Genomic DNA, 17128 nt, shown 5'->3' on the forward strand with positions numbered 1-17128 from the left:
TGTTGGGGCCTCCCCCGTTGCGGAGCACAGGCTCCGGATGCGCAGGCTCAGCGGCCATGGCTCACGGGCCCAGCGGCTCGGCGGCATGTGGGATCTTCCCGGACCGGGTCACGAACCTGTGCCCGCTGCATCGCAGGCGGACTCTCAACCACTGCGCCACCAGGGAAGCCCCTTAACTTTTTTTTTTTTTGCCCTACTCTTTTAAGGGGGTAGATTCTGTATTCTTTGCAAGGTCTTCAAAATGTAGTTATTTAATGATTTCTTACTAAATGATTATTTTACCTTTTCAGAAAAAAATAATCATATCTAGTTTTTCACACACTCTGTTCGGGAGGTTGGAGAAGGCTGAGAAGTGGAAGGACTTTAGCTGCCCAGCCTTTCCCCCGACTTATGGAATTTATGGTATCAGCTTGAGAAGAAAACCAACCTTGATTGATGCCTGAAATTCTTTGAACAGAGAACCAGGCTTGTACCAAATTATCAGAACTTGACTCAGACTCTGAATGTAAAGACCCCTTGAAAGAGTCTTAACCCAAGTACCAGTGACTAATAGCAGAGGCAGCATGGCAGAGTGGAGACCCTCTGTTCTTGGAGTCTGGTAGATGGTGTTGTTGTTGTTGTTTAATTTATTTATTTTAGTTAATTTATTTTTATTTTTGGCTGCGTTGGGTCTTTGTTGCTGCACTTGGGCTTTCTCTAGTTGTGGCGAGTGGGGGCTACTCTTCATTGTGGTGCGTGGGCTTCTTATTGTAGTGGCTTCTCTTGTTGAGAAGCATGGGCTCCAGGCGCGCGGGCTTCAGTAGTTGTGGCTCACGGGCTCAGTAGTTGTGGCTTGTGGGCTCTAGAGCACAGGCTCAGTAGTTGTGACCCACGGGCTTAGTTGCTCCGTGGCATGTGGGATCTTCCCGGACCAGGGCTTGAACCTGTGTCCCCTGCATTGGCAGGTGGATTCTTAACCACTGGGCCACCAGGGAAGCCCTAGACAGTGTTTTGAATTCTAATTCTATCACTGCCAAGTTTGTTTGATTTTAATATTTTTGTTTTTCCTGCTGTACTTATTCACTCTGTTATTTTAGAAAGAATTTAAGGTAGATGCATTAAAACATGCGACACAAAAAGGTAAATTTAACTTAAAGATAAGTCGATGAGGTCACCAGGGTTAAGGGAGTATGTGTGAAAGGAGGATGAGATGGACCCAGGAGTGATTGTTATAAGGACCTACATATTTGCTAGAAATGAATCTGTCAGCTCTTCTGAGCCACCAACGTGAGGATTGAAACATGAACAGTTACATGATTAAGTATGTCCGTGAGAGAAAAAGAACCTTCTTGATCAGAAAGAAGATATTTTTGAGAAAGTTTTCCCTGGGTCCACATACAAAGTATGTATGTAATGATCAGTCAGTGGCCTTAAAAAAAGGCAACACTGAGTTTCTTTTTACCAAGTCTTTCTCAATATATTACTCTACTTTTTCCTCACTTCAAAGAAATATGTATTTATTTAAGGACATTTAGGAAGTACCTATAAGCAAAATCAAGAAGAAAAAGTATCATCCATAATTTCAGCATCTAGAAATATCCACATTAACATTTTGGTGCATATACTGCAAGTTCATTTATACCAGTGGTTGTCAGAGTTTTCTGTAAAGTGTCAGATAGTTAATATTTACAGACCATACGGTATCTATTGAAACATCAGCTCTGCCATTGTAGCACGAAAACATTCACAGATAACATGCAAATGAGTGGGCATAGCTGTATTCCAATAAAACTTTATTTACAAGAACTGGCAATTGGCGAGATTTGATCCTCAGCCATAGTTTACAAACCCCCAATTTTTTTTTTCAGTGTTTAACTTTTAATTTTTTTGTTTTTTTAACATCTTTATTGGAGTATAATTGCTTTACAATGTTGTGTTAGTTTCTGCTGTATAAAAAAGTGAATCAGCTATATGTATACGTATATCCCCGTATCCCCTCCCTCTTGCGTCTCCCTCCCACCCTCCCTATCCCACCCCTCTAGCTGGTCACAAAGCACCGAGCTGATATCGTGCGATGCAGCTGCTTCCCACTAGCTATTTCACATTTAAACCCCTGATTTATACCCACTTACCTTCCCCCCATCCCTCCCTTCCTTCTCTCCTTCCTTCTTTCCTTTCTTTAAAAAATTATTTTTTCTACAACTTTTTATTTTGAAATAATTAAAGATTCATAGGAAGTTGCAAAGATAGTATGGAGAAGTCTTTTTTCAGTACAAAACCCTGTAGATCCATCAAACTTGTTGCTTTTATCAATAGTTTGTGCCTTTTATCACTGAGTATTATTCCTTTTTATCACTGAATATAGTGCCATAGTTTGTTTAACCATTCACCTATTGTAGGGTGTTTTGATTGTTTCCAGTTTGGGCTTTAATAATGCTGCTGTGAGCAATTGTATCTGGGATTAGAGATTCATTTCTTTGGTAGGTGTATGTTTCATGTGGAGAACATTGGATCAGTCCTGATCTGTCCATTGCTCAGCAGAAGAAGCAAATCTTCCTGAGGAACTTAGCATCAGATATTTCTAAAATTCAAACTTTCTGCAGTACACGTAAGATAGAGGGTAAGCATTGGAATTATTTACTTTATATATGTACAGCCAAAAAAAAAAAAAAAAATTGATGATATTGCTTTTTTTAAAAAAAAATCCAACTTTGTTTAAACAGGTCACGTTTCACCCCTGCATCTTGCTGTTTAGCTTTAGATTAATTTTTATATTTAACAGAGTTGCATATTTTAATTCACACTATACTTTGGATGTGCAGAGAAAACATACTTTCTTTATTTTGTCTTTAACAAATTGGGCCTTCTTTGTGAGCCCCAGGTACCCCCATCAAGGAAAACTTTAAATGTACAGTCAGGTTTAAATTTGTCCCATCCATTAATTTAAATAGTCCCTTTCGGGAAGGCTTTCAGATTTCTCAGTTTCCAGACTCTCACTCTAGTTCTTCTCTAGGATGGGAGGAAAGAACTCGGGGTGCAGATCCTCTTGCTTTCTGGGTCCTGCTGGCTGAAGTCCATGGCTGGGTGACAGTGTTCCATTCTTTTGGCCCAGATAATGCTTTGGGTGGGTGGTACTTCCTGCCTGCCTCAGCCTCCCCTCTGCTCCCTCTGGTCCTCTGCAGCCTGGTTGTGGTTGGGTAGCCATCTCTACAAATCCTTGCTACAGAACCTCTTGAACCCTGCTTGGCAGCCACTTCTGGAAAGCTCCCCTGCATGGCTCTTAGTAAATCCTGGGTCATGGTTGCACTTCCCGGAAACCAGATCCAGGTTCATGTGGCTATGCCACAGATTGGAGTGGTGAAGACAGCTCAAGAGGTAACTCATCACCGTGTCCTGAACCATAGGCAATGTCCTCAGTGTTTCCTTGTCTAGTTAAGATTCCTGCAGCAAAGCCTGTAGGCAGAATCATGACACCCAGTGCTGGTTTTCTGCCTTCCTTTGTGTTCTGCCACAGATCCCCTCAGGCCCAGAAATGGTAGGTTTCCTCCAGGTCAACACTGAGATAAGCTAAATAGGAGCTAAAGGCTTTTGGAAAAGACCCTAAATCATGACAGTGTCATCTGACTTACATGGCCATTGTCTTGTGCCTGAATGTCAAAACTGTATTTGTACTTTTGCTCTCCTTTTGTAACAATTCTCATTCCTCATGGTCTACCACCTTCCCTTAAGGCTACCCCAGGACCAGGACAAAGGTCCTATATATAGAAGAGAAAAATCATTAATATAATTTAAAAATTCTCTTATTGCATATCTTGAACACTGTACATTAAGCTTTGCATGTGTCTTTTAAGGCATTGGGAACTTTCATTGAGGAGTTTGGATCCCAGAGAATGACCAAGAGGCGTATGTCTAAATAATGGAACCCATTTGAATAGTTAGAATTTATAACTAACTTATTTTTGGAAAGACCTATTTTTTAGCACTTTTGACTGAGAATGTCTTGAGAGGAAAGAATTTACAAAAATTAAATTAAGTGAAATCCAATTTATTAGTTTAAAGAGCAACTATCAATTATACTTAGAATGTATTCTCTTAGACCAAATAGCTGGAAATTTTCTGCATTTTTATTTTAACACGTGTTTTCAAAATCCTAGTGCTCTGAGGTCATAACTAATATGTCCTTGCAATTTGTGCATTTCTCCTCAGCTCTTGTTTTAGAAGTCCAAAGTGATGTTGTGTTGGGAGCCAAGCTTGCTGTGCGGAAACCAAGTTTTGGAGAAGAGAAGCAAATTATAGAACCAGAGGAAAAGCAAGTGCAAAAAAATGCTTTAACATCGGGAAATGCTTCCAGTGAAATTCTGTAAGTAATCAGTGTGGCCAGAAAAGTTACCTGGTTCCTATTTGAACTTCAGCTCATTAGCTCAGTAACACCACAGAGCCCATGCAGGGAACCCGGCCAAGTTTATGAAACTAATGGAAGTTGAAGAGCTAGTATTTAATTAGTTTCCTGACAAAGGGATAGAGCTGGAGCTTCAGTGTTCAACCACCACAATGATCTACTTTCAGTAATTTTGTTATGATGTTGCTATTTTTAAGAGACTGGAATCTTAGAACTGGAGACATTTATTTGAGGAATTCATCACGTTTTTGTTTCCATAAACATGGACTTCAGGAACAATTATGCTTCTTCCTTAATGGAGGTTCAAGTTGAATGCATGTTAATATAAGTTATCACCCTGGATGCTGAAATAGCTTTCTGATCGGTTTCTATCTCCATAATCTCCTTGCAATTCACCTTGAAGTTTTGTCTATGGACAATCTTTCTAAAACACAATCCTCTTTATACAGTGCTTCAATGGCTACCTATTGCAGACAGAAGACAATGTTAAGTCTGGAATCCCAAGCCCTCCTGACCCTGGTCCAGGCCTGTCATTAATCCTCATTTGTACCCCCATGCCCACCTCCACTCCACACTTTTTCTTTGTGCCACATGAACTCCAAGCTCCAGCCCGGCAGCTACGAGCTGTCTCTGGACTGCGGCCTTACTCCGCTGATGCACTGCTGCAGGCCTCTCACCACATATTCATTTCTCTCCAGCTGATGTGCCCCGTCCTCTGTCTGTGGAAGGATTCTTTATCATTGAAATCAATCATGACAATGACTGTACTAGCAATGTACTTATCAGTTCCCTCCCCTCTACTCCACCAACCACCACCAATTTGGGAATTCCTTGAGGGCAAAAACTCTATCACACGTGTTCTGGGAAGACCAGGATAACTGACTTTTGTCATCATTTACAGAATAAATGACGTAATCATTGAATTAGTTTCCAAATTATAAAACCAAAAATAGCAAGTCAATTACCATTGCAATAACTGAAAATTAGTTGTATACAAATTAATTTTCATTAATCATTGGTATACAAGCTGTTTTAAACAACTGTTTCTATCCTCAATTACAATAATATTAACTTTTATGTTAGGAATCAAACTTCCTCATTTTGATGGGTAGTTCATCTGGTCATACATCCTGACACTAACAAAGGCACCAGAAAGCCTTTATGAGAGAGATTGATTTGACCTATATTGTATCTTCTTCAATTGTTAGAGAATTGGCCACAGACTTTTCTAACATTCCCTTTCGTTCATTCTTCTAAAGAATGTGTCTAGCCTCTGAGTTATTATACTGCACTTGGAAAAAAATAAATAAACAGGAAGTAAAAAAATAAAGAAAGAGCACCTTTGAGAGCAAAGATTCTTGTTGTTCTGATTCATAGATTTCATCAAGGCCTGAAATCCTCGAGCTAAAAGTCTTTGAGTCCACTCAAAACATAATGCAGGAGCATGGTGACTATACTTAATAATACTGCACTGCATATTTGAAAGTTGCTAAGAGAGAAGATCTTAAAAGTCTTCATTACAAGAAAAAAGTTTTTGGAACTATCTGCGGGGATAGATGTTAACCAGACATATTGTGGGGATCATTTTGCAGTATATACAAATATCAAATCATTATGCTGTACACCCAAAACTAATATAGTGTTATATGTCAATTATACCTCAATTTAAAAAACAAAAGCATAATGCAGGAATCTCCTGCACATTCTAGGCAAGCTCTTTTGATCCAGCCTCTTCTTGAATACTCCTAGGAACAGGGAGATCACTATTTCACAAGGCAGCCCATTTTAATGTTGAAATAATAATTCAGAATACCTCTATCCTTCTATGACTCCATTGGTAAAGTAGACCCTACCCCACCTCACCCAGTTTCCATCACAATTTCCTGTTTTATTCCACTTGTGATATTCATTGTTTGTTTATTCATTTACTTATCTACTATCTCTCTTCTTCCCACTAGAATGTAAGCTCCATGAATCCTGAGAACTTAACTGTTTTGTTCACCACTATATTCCCAATACTTAGAATTCTGTGCCTACAATATAGTAGATGTTTAAGAAATTATTAGTTAAAGGAATGAATGATTAAATAATGACTAGTTATATGAATGAATGAATGGACATGAATCAATAAAGCAAGATGTATTTTTAAATGGCTGTTCTAAAATGAACTTGACTGTCCTTCATTTGCTTGGGAGCCGAGGAGTATATAGATATCCCAAGTTAGAAAATCCCATCTGGATTTGGAGGAAGAATCTTGTTATGTCTAAGAATGACTTTTTTTGGTCCGTTTCCCTCAAAGAAATGGAGTTGGTGGGAAAGCTGTGTTTTTTATTTTCAACACAAGATGGCACTGTTGTTTCTCTAACTGTTAATGAGCTTTTTGTCTTCAGAAGCTGCTTGTGCTGCAACTCTGAATAAGGCTGTTGTTACCCACCAATTTCATATCCACATGTAATACTTTTGTTACATTTGAAAAGTGTATGGTCTGCTCTGCTAATGCAGGAAGTGTCCCTGGAGATTTGGGTGATTCGATATTGCTTGCAGTTACATCAAATTACCGCAAGCACCTCTTGTGACCACAGCCTCCCCCAGAGAACTTTGTTTACACATATGCACATTTAGAGTGCTGACGTATGCTTGCTGCTTCGCCTGTATATTTATCCTGTCTTCAGCAGAGCAGTCCTCATATTGTGTCATGATCCCACGGAAGCAGGTGTACCCTAAACAGTGCCTGGGGATTTGATATATTCAGATCTGCATGGTGGTTATGTTTCCATTCACGGTTTCATCTTAATAAGAGGCCACAAGGCTGACTCAGTTATTCAGACTATGACTATTTGCTCTAAGTGTTTTTGTGTATTATTCTCTGCCAAAACCTGGCACGTTTGTGCTGGTGCTGTTTGAGTCTCTCTAGATTTTTCTGTTGAGAGGAAAAGTTATTAAGATTCCTTAACATTGTCTAATGAGTAAATTTTATGAAACCTAGTAATCTAGGCTGTCTGTTCCAGGCAGAATTATGACACATTTATGGAGTAGGCAAGAGTCTCATTACACGTTTGTTATGAGTTTCCAAAAGTACTGAGTAGTCTTAATCTTATTTTGAAATATAATACATGACCCCATTTTTTTCCTGAGTAAATATAACAAAGATGAATGCTGTTTATTATGTGATTGAGGATTCATTTGCAGCTTTGTATTAAAAAATCTAAATTGTGTATTAGTAGGATGTGAATTTGCAGTGTTAGGCACCATTATGGAAATATGACTTCCAGATCCACCAGTATCATTCAGGATATTATCAGACTACACCTCAGAGAAAATTCTGTGAGTATAAATCAGATTTCTTAGACTTCTGTTTCCTTCTGAACCTTGATAGAGATTCACATGCAAGAGCCCATCTCCAAATGAAGGCTTGTCACACACTTCTCAGGTATGCCTGGCAGGAAACTTCTCATAACTTTGATGAAGATGACAGTCTTCCAAAGAAAATGGAAGAAGAGCTCTTTGAAAATGTGGAACCAGAGAAGAAATACAGGTAAAAAGTTGCAAGGGATTCCTGTTAGAGATTTCTACCTGGTCTTAGATTCACTCACTTTAGGGCAAAAATATTACTGAAGATTTACATTACTGTTAGTTGCTCTTTACATCAGCACACACATTTTTGTGTTTCTTGTGTTTTTGACTGAAGTATTTACAAGTACTGGTGGCAAGTACCTTCTCGCTTTAGCTGTGTAATGTAATATCTCGTTCACTGGTGTCTTTTCTATTAAAAGGTAAGCTCATCCATCTTTGCCTCCTGAGAACTTAGGAAAGAGCCTGTATATTAGTTGAATGAATGTGTAAATGAACTTATGAATAAGCATGTAAAATGCCTTGATGTCTTTAAGAAATTAGTAAAATGCAGTTTCTTCCTTTTTAACTTTATTTTTTACTCTGGTCAATGTGCAATGAAGTGACAGGAATCTATAGTACTTGGTATTATTCCATAATCTTTATACATTTACTTAATGTTATAGCAGTTTACATGAATTAAACTGTTTTGACACTTCAGCACTTAGCATTAGTCCATGCACACAGTAGAGACTTAATAGACATTTACAAATTAATTGCCAATGCATTGTGATTTTTAATAAGGTTTAATAAGTCTGCTTAATGCCTTAAGAGATATTTAAGTATGAGATTCCTTTGAATTAACTTATTAGCGTATCATTATTTTGGTTTATGATATTCTATGAGTTATTAGGGAAGATTCAAAAACTTGGAGAATGGGATTCTGTTTGCCAGGGACTCTGTAGATAGAGGATAGAAATGATCATGATTTGAACAGAACTCCTTTATTTCTCTCTGTTCTGATTCATTGCCCTGTTCCTACTCCTACCTCTTTTTCCCTTTAAATTATCTCAAGTGAATTTTTTCTTTGCTGATGAATTTCTCATGTTCTCTTAGATAAATATTTATTTCTAATATAAAATAAACTCAGAATTCTACTTTTTACATCAGCTTGACAGTGCAAAGCAAATAACATTGCTACTGTCCTGATGATAATGCTTCCCCATTATAAGTGAATTTGGTTCATGGCGGGTCTCTTGCCAACAGAACTTGCTATCTCCAGCACATCAGTGCACAGGACATTTTTCTGCCACTAATGGGATTTTCTTTATCTCAGCCATTCTCCAAAACAGAGTAAACTGCAGAAGGTGTGCCACCAGCAGTTTGAATACAGAGATGGGCAAATTATAAGCTATGCTTCTCCTCAGCTAGTCTTGGGAATGCAAGGCCCCAACCTGCATTCAGGCATGGAGGTTGTTTTGGTGGAGAAAAAAGCAGATGATAGTCATCAACACTGGAGGCACAAGGAAGACAGCAGGTAAACCCATTAGATTTGGGCCTCACTATATCAAAGGGTGAATAGGAGCCTAAGAGATCCAGCATGGTCCCCACAGACCAGGCAGGGGTATATTTGAGGACTTTGGATTTTCTATTTAATGTGGCCAATAATATTTTTAACCTACTCAAGGAAGAGAAAGATAGTGAAGTCAAATGTAAGTGCTCAGTAGTCTACACACAACTCATCCACTGCAGTTTCAGGTAAGAAACGTGAAATCTAGCCTACTAGGTTCATAGTTGTTTTTTTTGTTTTTGTTTTGTTTTTTTAAAGAAGATGTTGGGGGTAGGAGTTTATTAATTAATTTATTTATTTTTGCTGTGTTGGGTCTTCGTTTCTGTGCGAGGGCTTTCTCTAGTTGTGACAAGCGGGGGCCACTCTTCACCGTGGTGCACGGGCCTCTCATTATCGCAGCCTCTCTTGTTGCGGAGCACAGGCTCCAGATGTGCAGGCTCAGTAGTTGTGGCTCACGGGCCTAGTTGCTCCGCGGCATGTGGGATCCTCCCAAACCAGGGCTCGAACCCGTGTCCCCTGCATTAGCAGGCAGATTCTCAACCAGTACGACACCAAGGAAGCCCCAGGTTCATAGTTTTAATGGGCCATTGAGGTCAAGAGAGAGCTAGACTCTCATCTAACTTATTTGTGTGATTTGAAAACATCATAAAATCAAGTAAATTCTAAAAAGTCCCATTTTAAAAAATTTGCAGTAGTTTTCATTAACACAGTCTTCTGCACCGCCCCACATGCATGCCTTCCCTCCCTCCCCTACTTCCATCATATAATCAACTGATGTGGCTTCTACTCACACAGTGAAATCGAATTGAACTCTTACCCTAATCAGATAAATCAACCCAGTGCAATGGCTGGCCCTTGTTTGGATCTAGCTTGAAGCCCACCGCTGTCAAAAAGGTTAATTCTGAGACAATCAGAAGAAATTTAAAATAGTCTGGGTACCAGATGATATGAAGGAAGTCTTGTTAATTTTGTTGGGTGTCATAATGGTTTAATGGCTATGTTTAAAAAAAGTCCTGATCACTTGGATGTATATTGTAGTATTTACAGATAAAATTAAGAGAGATCTCAGCTTTGTTATAAAATATTCTAGCAAAGCAAAAATTTTTTAAATGGGGACACGGGGAGGGGATGAAACAGACATGGCAGAATGTTGATAACTGTTGTGTCTGTGGCTGTTTCTTATACATTTCTCTCTAGTTTTGTGCATGCTTGAAATTTCTTTAACAAGAGAGATGACAACTCCTTGGTTTTTAGATGGTTTGCTTCGAAGTCTACCATTAGTGTTATATGGTGGGGCTCCAGGGCCCTCTTCAGTCTCTTGAAATACTACAGAAAATGTGTTTGTGTATCTGTGTAATACTTTTTTTTTTTTTTTGGTACGCGGGCCTCTCACTGTTGTGGCCTCTCCCGTTGCGGAGCACAGGCTCCAGACGCACAGGCTCAGTGGCCATGGCTCTCGGGCCCAGCCGCTCCGCAGCATGTGGGATCTTCCCAGACCGGGGCACGAACCCGCGTCCCCTGCATCGGCAGGCGGACTCTCAACAGCTGCACCACCAGGGAAGCCCTGTGTAATACTTTTTTTTTCTTTCTCTGGGAAAGAGCTGTGAAGGTGTGTGATGCAAAAGGCTCAGGGGATCGCTGCTTTGAGAGAGACTGTATAATCTTCAGCAGGTGGCAGCAGAGGGCCCAGCATGGACAGGAAAGGAGCTAGCCTTCCTCTGCTCACTGTCTGAGATTCAGAGTTGCCCGCAAGGAACACATGCAGCCTTGTTTCAGAGACAGCTGAAAAGCCAACCTGTAGACAGACCTGGTGAATGTGTTCTTTTGCCCCATTTATCCTAGCTAAGCTGACTTTGCGACAGGGGAGCTAAGAAGCAGGCTTTTGGCCCTGCGAATGGTTTGCTTTGTGGAGCCAGAATTCATTCATTTAGCTGCAGAAGATTATCAAGGGCAGTGTTTTAGGTGCCGTTGCTTTAGCAAAGAACAAAACATAAAAATTCCTGCCCACAAAGCTAGTGCTACCCCACCTCTACATTTCTGGAATTTAGAGCTACATCTTACTGCCTTGGCTTTCTGTATTATAGTAGAGGTCCCGCTTGAGCCTAAGTTGGAATTCGAGCATGGCTGAAGGGCTATAGGGTGGACACACATGGGGACTGAGAGAAGTGACCCAAGGCACTAGACAGCCACTCTTGATAAATTTAACTCAGGAACACTTGGTCATCAGAATAGAGCACAAGTTCTGAGTCCCGCTCAGTGTCTGTACTGCTTTTGGTTTTCACCGTAAGTGCTGTGAGGAAATCAGGAGGACGGGAAGGCTGTTTAAGTAAAAACAAAGGGAAGCTCGCCTAAAACTCTAGGCACTCCCTCACTGCTTTGGAAAATCTAACCACATGTAACACCAAAGAGGGTGGTCTCTTCCGATTTCCTTCCACTTTCCAGAAGGCTCTGCAATGTTGTCGTATTGAGGCCTTCCCATGTCAAGCCGTAGAAGAGATGGACAATTGGAGGGAGATTGTGGTATTGACTGATCGCTGGCTGGAAACTGCAGGGTCCGGAGAGAAGAGGTGGAGCCGTGAGGGGGAGGGGCAGTGGGACAGGGTTCGCTCCTGAACACATGGATCACCCTCTAGGGACTCCCACAGACACTTGGGCAGGAGAGGTTTTGCAGAAGTCTTGATGATTAGATGTGGGCATTATTCAGAGGAACGTATGTCCCACGGCAGAAATGTCTGTATAGTGACAGTAATTCTGAGCTTTCTTCTGCATTTTCCCTTGACATTTTTCTTTTTCTTTTTCGTGTAATTGGGTGTTGAAACCCATTTGTTCTGATAAGCTGGTGAGGCCTGGAGAACCTTGGGTTACACTACGTAGCAGAAACCTGTAGAAAATTCCTTTTATGTGAACCATAGTCTTTTGATCTTCCGTATTTTTCCCAGGCAGTAAATTAGCATTTATTGAGGCAACTGCCCAATCAGAATTTGTGTCAATAGAGCAGAAGCCCAGTAGCTCACTGCCAGCATGACGGGAGGAGCCAAGTGCTGTCACTGTGCCTAGAATTTTCTACCATTAGTCCTTTCATTCAGTCCTTTGGGTCTTGAATTACTTTTTCATTTTGGCCTTCTATTTAAAATAGAGAATAACTAGGAAATCTGATATCTTAAGCAATTATCAGCAAAACCTCTTAAGGGAAAGTTTGACTATGAGAACAAGGCCTAGCTGGGAGAGCACAAGGTCTAGGAGAGTAGTATAAGAAAGTAGTATAAGAGCAAGGGGGCACTGACGGGCAGTAGGAGCTTACCAAAGACACACTTACTTGGTTTCTAGCCACACAGAAAAATGGTCCAGGTCAACTTTTGAGATAAACTGGTATCTTTCTCCTATTTTCAACCCTGGCACAATCTGAATTAATCATTTGGTCTCAAAAGGGAAATATGTAAAAAATGCTCAGGGAAAAAAATCCCCTTCAACAAGATTCAAAATTATAAAATCCCCTTCAACAAGATTCAAAATTATAAAAATTATAAAAATTATAAAAGGGAAAATACAGTGTCATGGAATTCAGAGGTGAAAGAGATTTTGAAATTTTTCGAGTCTTAGTCACCTGATTCTAAAGCTAGGTAAACTGAGGCTCAAGGAGATGAAGTGACTTGTATGCACTCGCACTGTGGTTTAGTAGAAGAGGCTGTGCTGTCGTGCTGGGATATTTCTGGGGCACAGAGTCAGTTCTCACACTGCCGTTTGGCACGTAGTGGGCTTTATGTAGAAGTCTAAAAGCTCAGGCTTCCTGCAGAATGTAAGCACTCCTGCGATGGGCAAGTGACAATTGACAGTCCAAAAAGGAAAAGAAAAGTCAGCACTATCATGGCTGAGCATGGCACTGAAGCATGGGAGCAGTTGCTACATCTATTCTAGGCAGCAAAAACAGAGAAAGCTAGGCAACTAATCTAGGCACCTCAGTAAGTTGTTGCAGGAAATATACAATCATTCATTCATCTGACTACTACTGAGTGACAGTAAAAATGCAAGATGCAAACCATGCCACATGCTGAGGCTACGGAGATGAACAATATTGAATACCAGCTCTCGTGCTGCACATAGACTTGATAAATGCTAACAAGGTATTTGATAAAATTGAATACGCACTTTGGATTTAAACTGACACTTCGTTAACTAACACTAGAAGGAAGAAACACATTGTAAGATTAATAGTGATTGTCTTAGGAATATAAATGATGTTTCAAATTCTGTTTTAATTTTTACTATATTTTCTAGTATTTTGTAAATGCTTTACAATGAGGATATTTTGTTTTATGTTCAGAGATTTAAATTAGATATCTAGAATTTTTGTCTTGAAAGGAAAAATACGTTACTCTTATCACAGATCTCCCCCACCCCCTCTTTCTCCCCTTTCCTTCACTCCCACATCATTAAGTTTTATATTCAGGACTAGTTATGTTTTCCACAGCAGAAATGCCACTGCTGGTCTGTAATGTAACTATGTTGACAGACATAAAGAACTGGCTTTTTCTATGCAGACAGTATCCTTGAATGTTTGGTCTATTCTTGCTTTTAAGTGATGTATGGGAAAGAACTTGGGGGTTTTAGCTCTGTACTTTGCTTTCTTTGTTTTCAGTCAAGAAGGCTTTATTTTAGTTCCAATATAAGATAACTTAAAAATATTCAATATATATCTTGGACTTTTAGGGAATACTCATTTAGAAAAGAAGAATTTGAGGGAAAGCTATAAAAAAAATCACAACAATCGATAATAGTAGCTCATACTAAGTGCCACGAGCCAGACAATATTCAATGCATTTTTTTATGCATTAGCTCATTATATTCTCAGGACGAAAGTCCTGTGCGGTATGCACCATTATCCTATTTTACAAATGAGGAAACTGAGGCTTAGAGTTGTTAAGCAGGTCTTGAGACATACTCAAAATTTAAACTCAGGCATTGTGGCTCCAGAATCCATGCCCCTAATCAGTCTGCCACATTGCCTCTCACAACAGCAAAACAGGTGAGGAGAGTGTCTGGGTACAATCTGGAGACAGAAAACAGACAGTCATTTAAACAAGGGATGTTTAACATAAAGAATTATTAAGCTATGCTAAACGAGTAACTATCAGATTTTTTTTAAAAAAAAAACCTCTATACGGTACTGTAGGGCTGAGGGGGTTGAGGACAAACTTGGGATTGGGTCCCTTCCCTAAGGCTGGAGTTCAGAGCTCATTGGAAGAAGTATGGGTGCTGTCCACTGGAGGGCAGGGAAATGTGTTGGTTTGCGTGGCCACATCTGTTCTGTGGTTGCTGGGCAAGCAGAAAGTAACCCTCTGGAACTTACGTGCGTGTGCAGCTATTGCTGGGCACGTGGAGATGCAAAGGTATGGGGTTGCTGGTACAGCAGAAGGTCTGGAGCACGTGGTGTCCATGTTGGGAGGGCCATAAGCAGTTGATCACCAGGCCAGGCCTGGGCTGTGAGGGTATTAAAGGACCACATGCATTCCGGGCACGTGGCTGGGACAGAGCATCCCTGGACACCCTCACTCCCAAACACTGACCCCAGGCAGCAGCCAGAAAGAACAGGAGTGCCCCCTTTCTCCTTCAGTGTTATTCCAGCACTCTGCACTGAGGAAACTCAACATCGTGCTTATGGTGGGGGAGAAATGCCCAAAGGATTTCACATCCATTAGCGCAGAGTATGTATGGAGACAAGAGGCAACACACAGATAAGGGGCACAGAGGGAGCTCTAAATTGGTCACGCTGCTTTGTAATGGGCCTAATCCTGTTTTCCCAAGGACCTTTCACCTGGTGAGTAACCCAGACCTGGTACTGGCAGTGTCTATGACCAAGGCTGGAGATGAAGTCTGTGGCTATCCGGTTATTGCTCAGGTAAGATATGTAGAGGCTAAAGAGTAATTATAGCGCTTTATTTAGTTAAATTTAAGGAAAGTTCCATGCTTCCTTGTTGTGGAGAAAGAAAATGGCTGTCACAGAACCTATCTTGAATGCCATTGTTAAAATATTTACAATAGTCTGCCTAGATTTCAAATTGAACATGTTCCTGTAGCTCTGAATTTAGTTTAATCCAACAGATGGTGATTGTGGGCTTGCTGCATGTCAGGAGCTATGCTAGTTACTTAAATCAAATCCAATGGCAAGCGTGAGAAATCATCCCAATAGCATTCATAGCGTCTCAGTGGTGGGTGCAGTCAGGTGAATGGCTGTTAGATGCGTGCATTTTAATTTCAATGATTTGAGACATAAGCAAGTCCCCTCTCACCTGGCAACGGGTGGGAAAGACCGTGGTCAGAGGAGTCTTTCTGGAGGGTGTGAGCTCTTCAATGCAAATTCTACTGAGACTCATTTGAAATATACTTTCAACATACTTTTGTAAATGCTTATAGCAGCCAAACAATTTTTGGAGACTCCAGAGAAGGCTGGCTTCATTTGAATTTTGGGTAAAGACCTATGGGGTTGGTTTTTTCTTTCCCACTTTTGTCTGTTATCCTTACTTACCAAAGACACTCCTAGACGGGTATATATTTTTCCTTGTTAGGAGGAGAAAAAGTTTAGGAGTGTCCCTGCTCTGCATTTACTTTCTGTATCCTCCACAGTATTTGCCATCTTTGTGTTGAACAGAATATACTGTCTCCATATAACATTTGTTTTATTCCATATTTTAATAACAGTGAGGCAACTTGTTTTGCAGGTCCTGAATCCAAAATTGGGATATAGCAATCTGGACAAATACCAAAGCTTAATTAAGTCTTTTATCCTGATTATAAATATGGGCTAAAATTTTATTCTAGGAGACACAGTACATATAGCATCAAATTTTTCCCTGTCAGGTGCCTCTTTGGCACGGACCACAGTGAGATAAAACCTTATGCAGCCGCAAATTTTGTACCTTAATCTGTTCCATAAAATTATAGATATGGATGTTTTCCCCTAAGGTTCCCATTTTATAAGAAATGAGTTTGATCCCAAACTTATTTGTATTACCTTTCAAGAGTTTTTTCTTTGCTTGGTGTTTCATTTTTATTTCTTGAAGCAATCAGTTTGTGAGAATATATTAAAGTTCATGTAAAATAATAAAAATGAGACATGTTAAGTTAATGTTACTAAACCCCCTCCCTTGAAATATAATCTTTGTTTTCCATACCTCTGAGGGATGCTTATTAAACCAATTCCTGAGATCATTTATTTTCCTCTTCACTATCAATCTCTCCTTGGTAAAGTAGGTGTTATTCATTATAAAGTTCCTTGAGGTGTCATGATATGTTTAGTTGGAACTAATCTAGTGGTTTAAATTCCTTGAAATTGAAGCTACTCATTTTTTTAACTTATGCTCAAACCAAGTTTTATAATTACAATAAAGATGCTGTTTCTAATACATAAAATTGAGTGTACTCACATTTTTTTAAAAAACCTTCTTGATAACCAGTGAAATGTAAATTAAAATACCAACAAGGTACTATTTTTCATTCATTAAATTGATGATGCTTTGGCAAGAATGTGAGGAAAAGAGGCCATTTCGTATAATATTGGTGGAAGGGTAAACTAGAGTAACATTTCTAGAAAGCACTTGATACAATAAAGCTTTATATTATACATCATAATTTTTTTAATGATCCTGTTCCATTTTTTTTTGAATTTTACTTTATTTTTTTATACAGCAGGTCCTTATTAGTCATCAATTTTATCCACATCAGTGTATACATGTCAACCCCAACTGCCCAATTCATAACACCACCACCACCATCAACCCCCCACGGCTTTCCCCTCTCGGTGTCCATACGTTTGTTCTCTACATCTGTGTCTCTATTTCTGCCCTGCAAACCGG

At 39.8% G+C, this 17128-nt stretch overlaps 1 protein-coding gene across 1 annotated transcript in view; it reads left to right on the plus strand.

Annotated features, from left to right (window-relative positions):
* LOC103076114 (doublecortin domain-containing protein 5-like) overlaps window positions 1–17128 on the plus strand; it is a 250403-nt gene that overhangs the window by 184878 nt on the left and 48397 nt on the right. The window contains exons 14-18 of the mRNA XM_007460935.1: window positions 2464–2599; window positions 4186–4339; window positions 7755–7913; window positions 9045–9245; window positions 15081–15174. Coding sequence (XP_007460997.1) covers window positions 2464–2599; window positions 4186–4339; window positions 7755–7913; window positions 9045–9245; window positions 15081–15174 — 744 coding nt within the window. The remainder of the gene's footprint in view (window positions 1–2463; window positions 2600–4185; window positions 4340–7754; window positions 7914–9044; window positions 9246–15080; window positions 15175–17128) is intronic.

The sequence above is a fragment of the Lipotes vexillifer genome, unplaced genomic scaffold, assembly GCF_000442215.2.
Source record: "Lipotes vexillifer unplaced genomic scaffold, Lipotes_vexillifer_v1.1 scaffold627, whole genome shotgun sequence".
In the NCBI taxonomy this organism is placed as follows: Eukaryota; Metazoa; Chordata; class Mammalia; order Artiodactyla; family Lipotidae; genus Lipotes; species Lipotes vexillifer.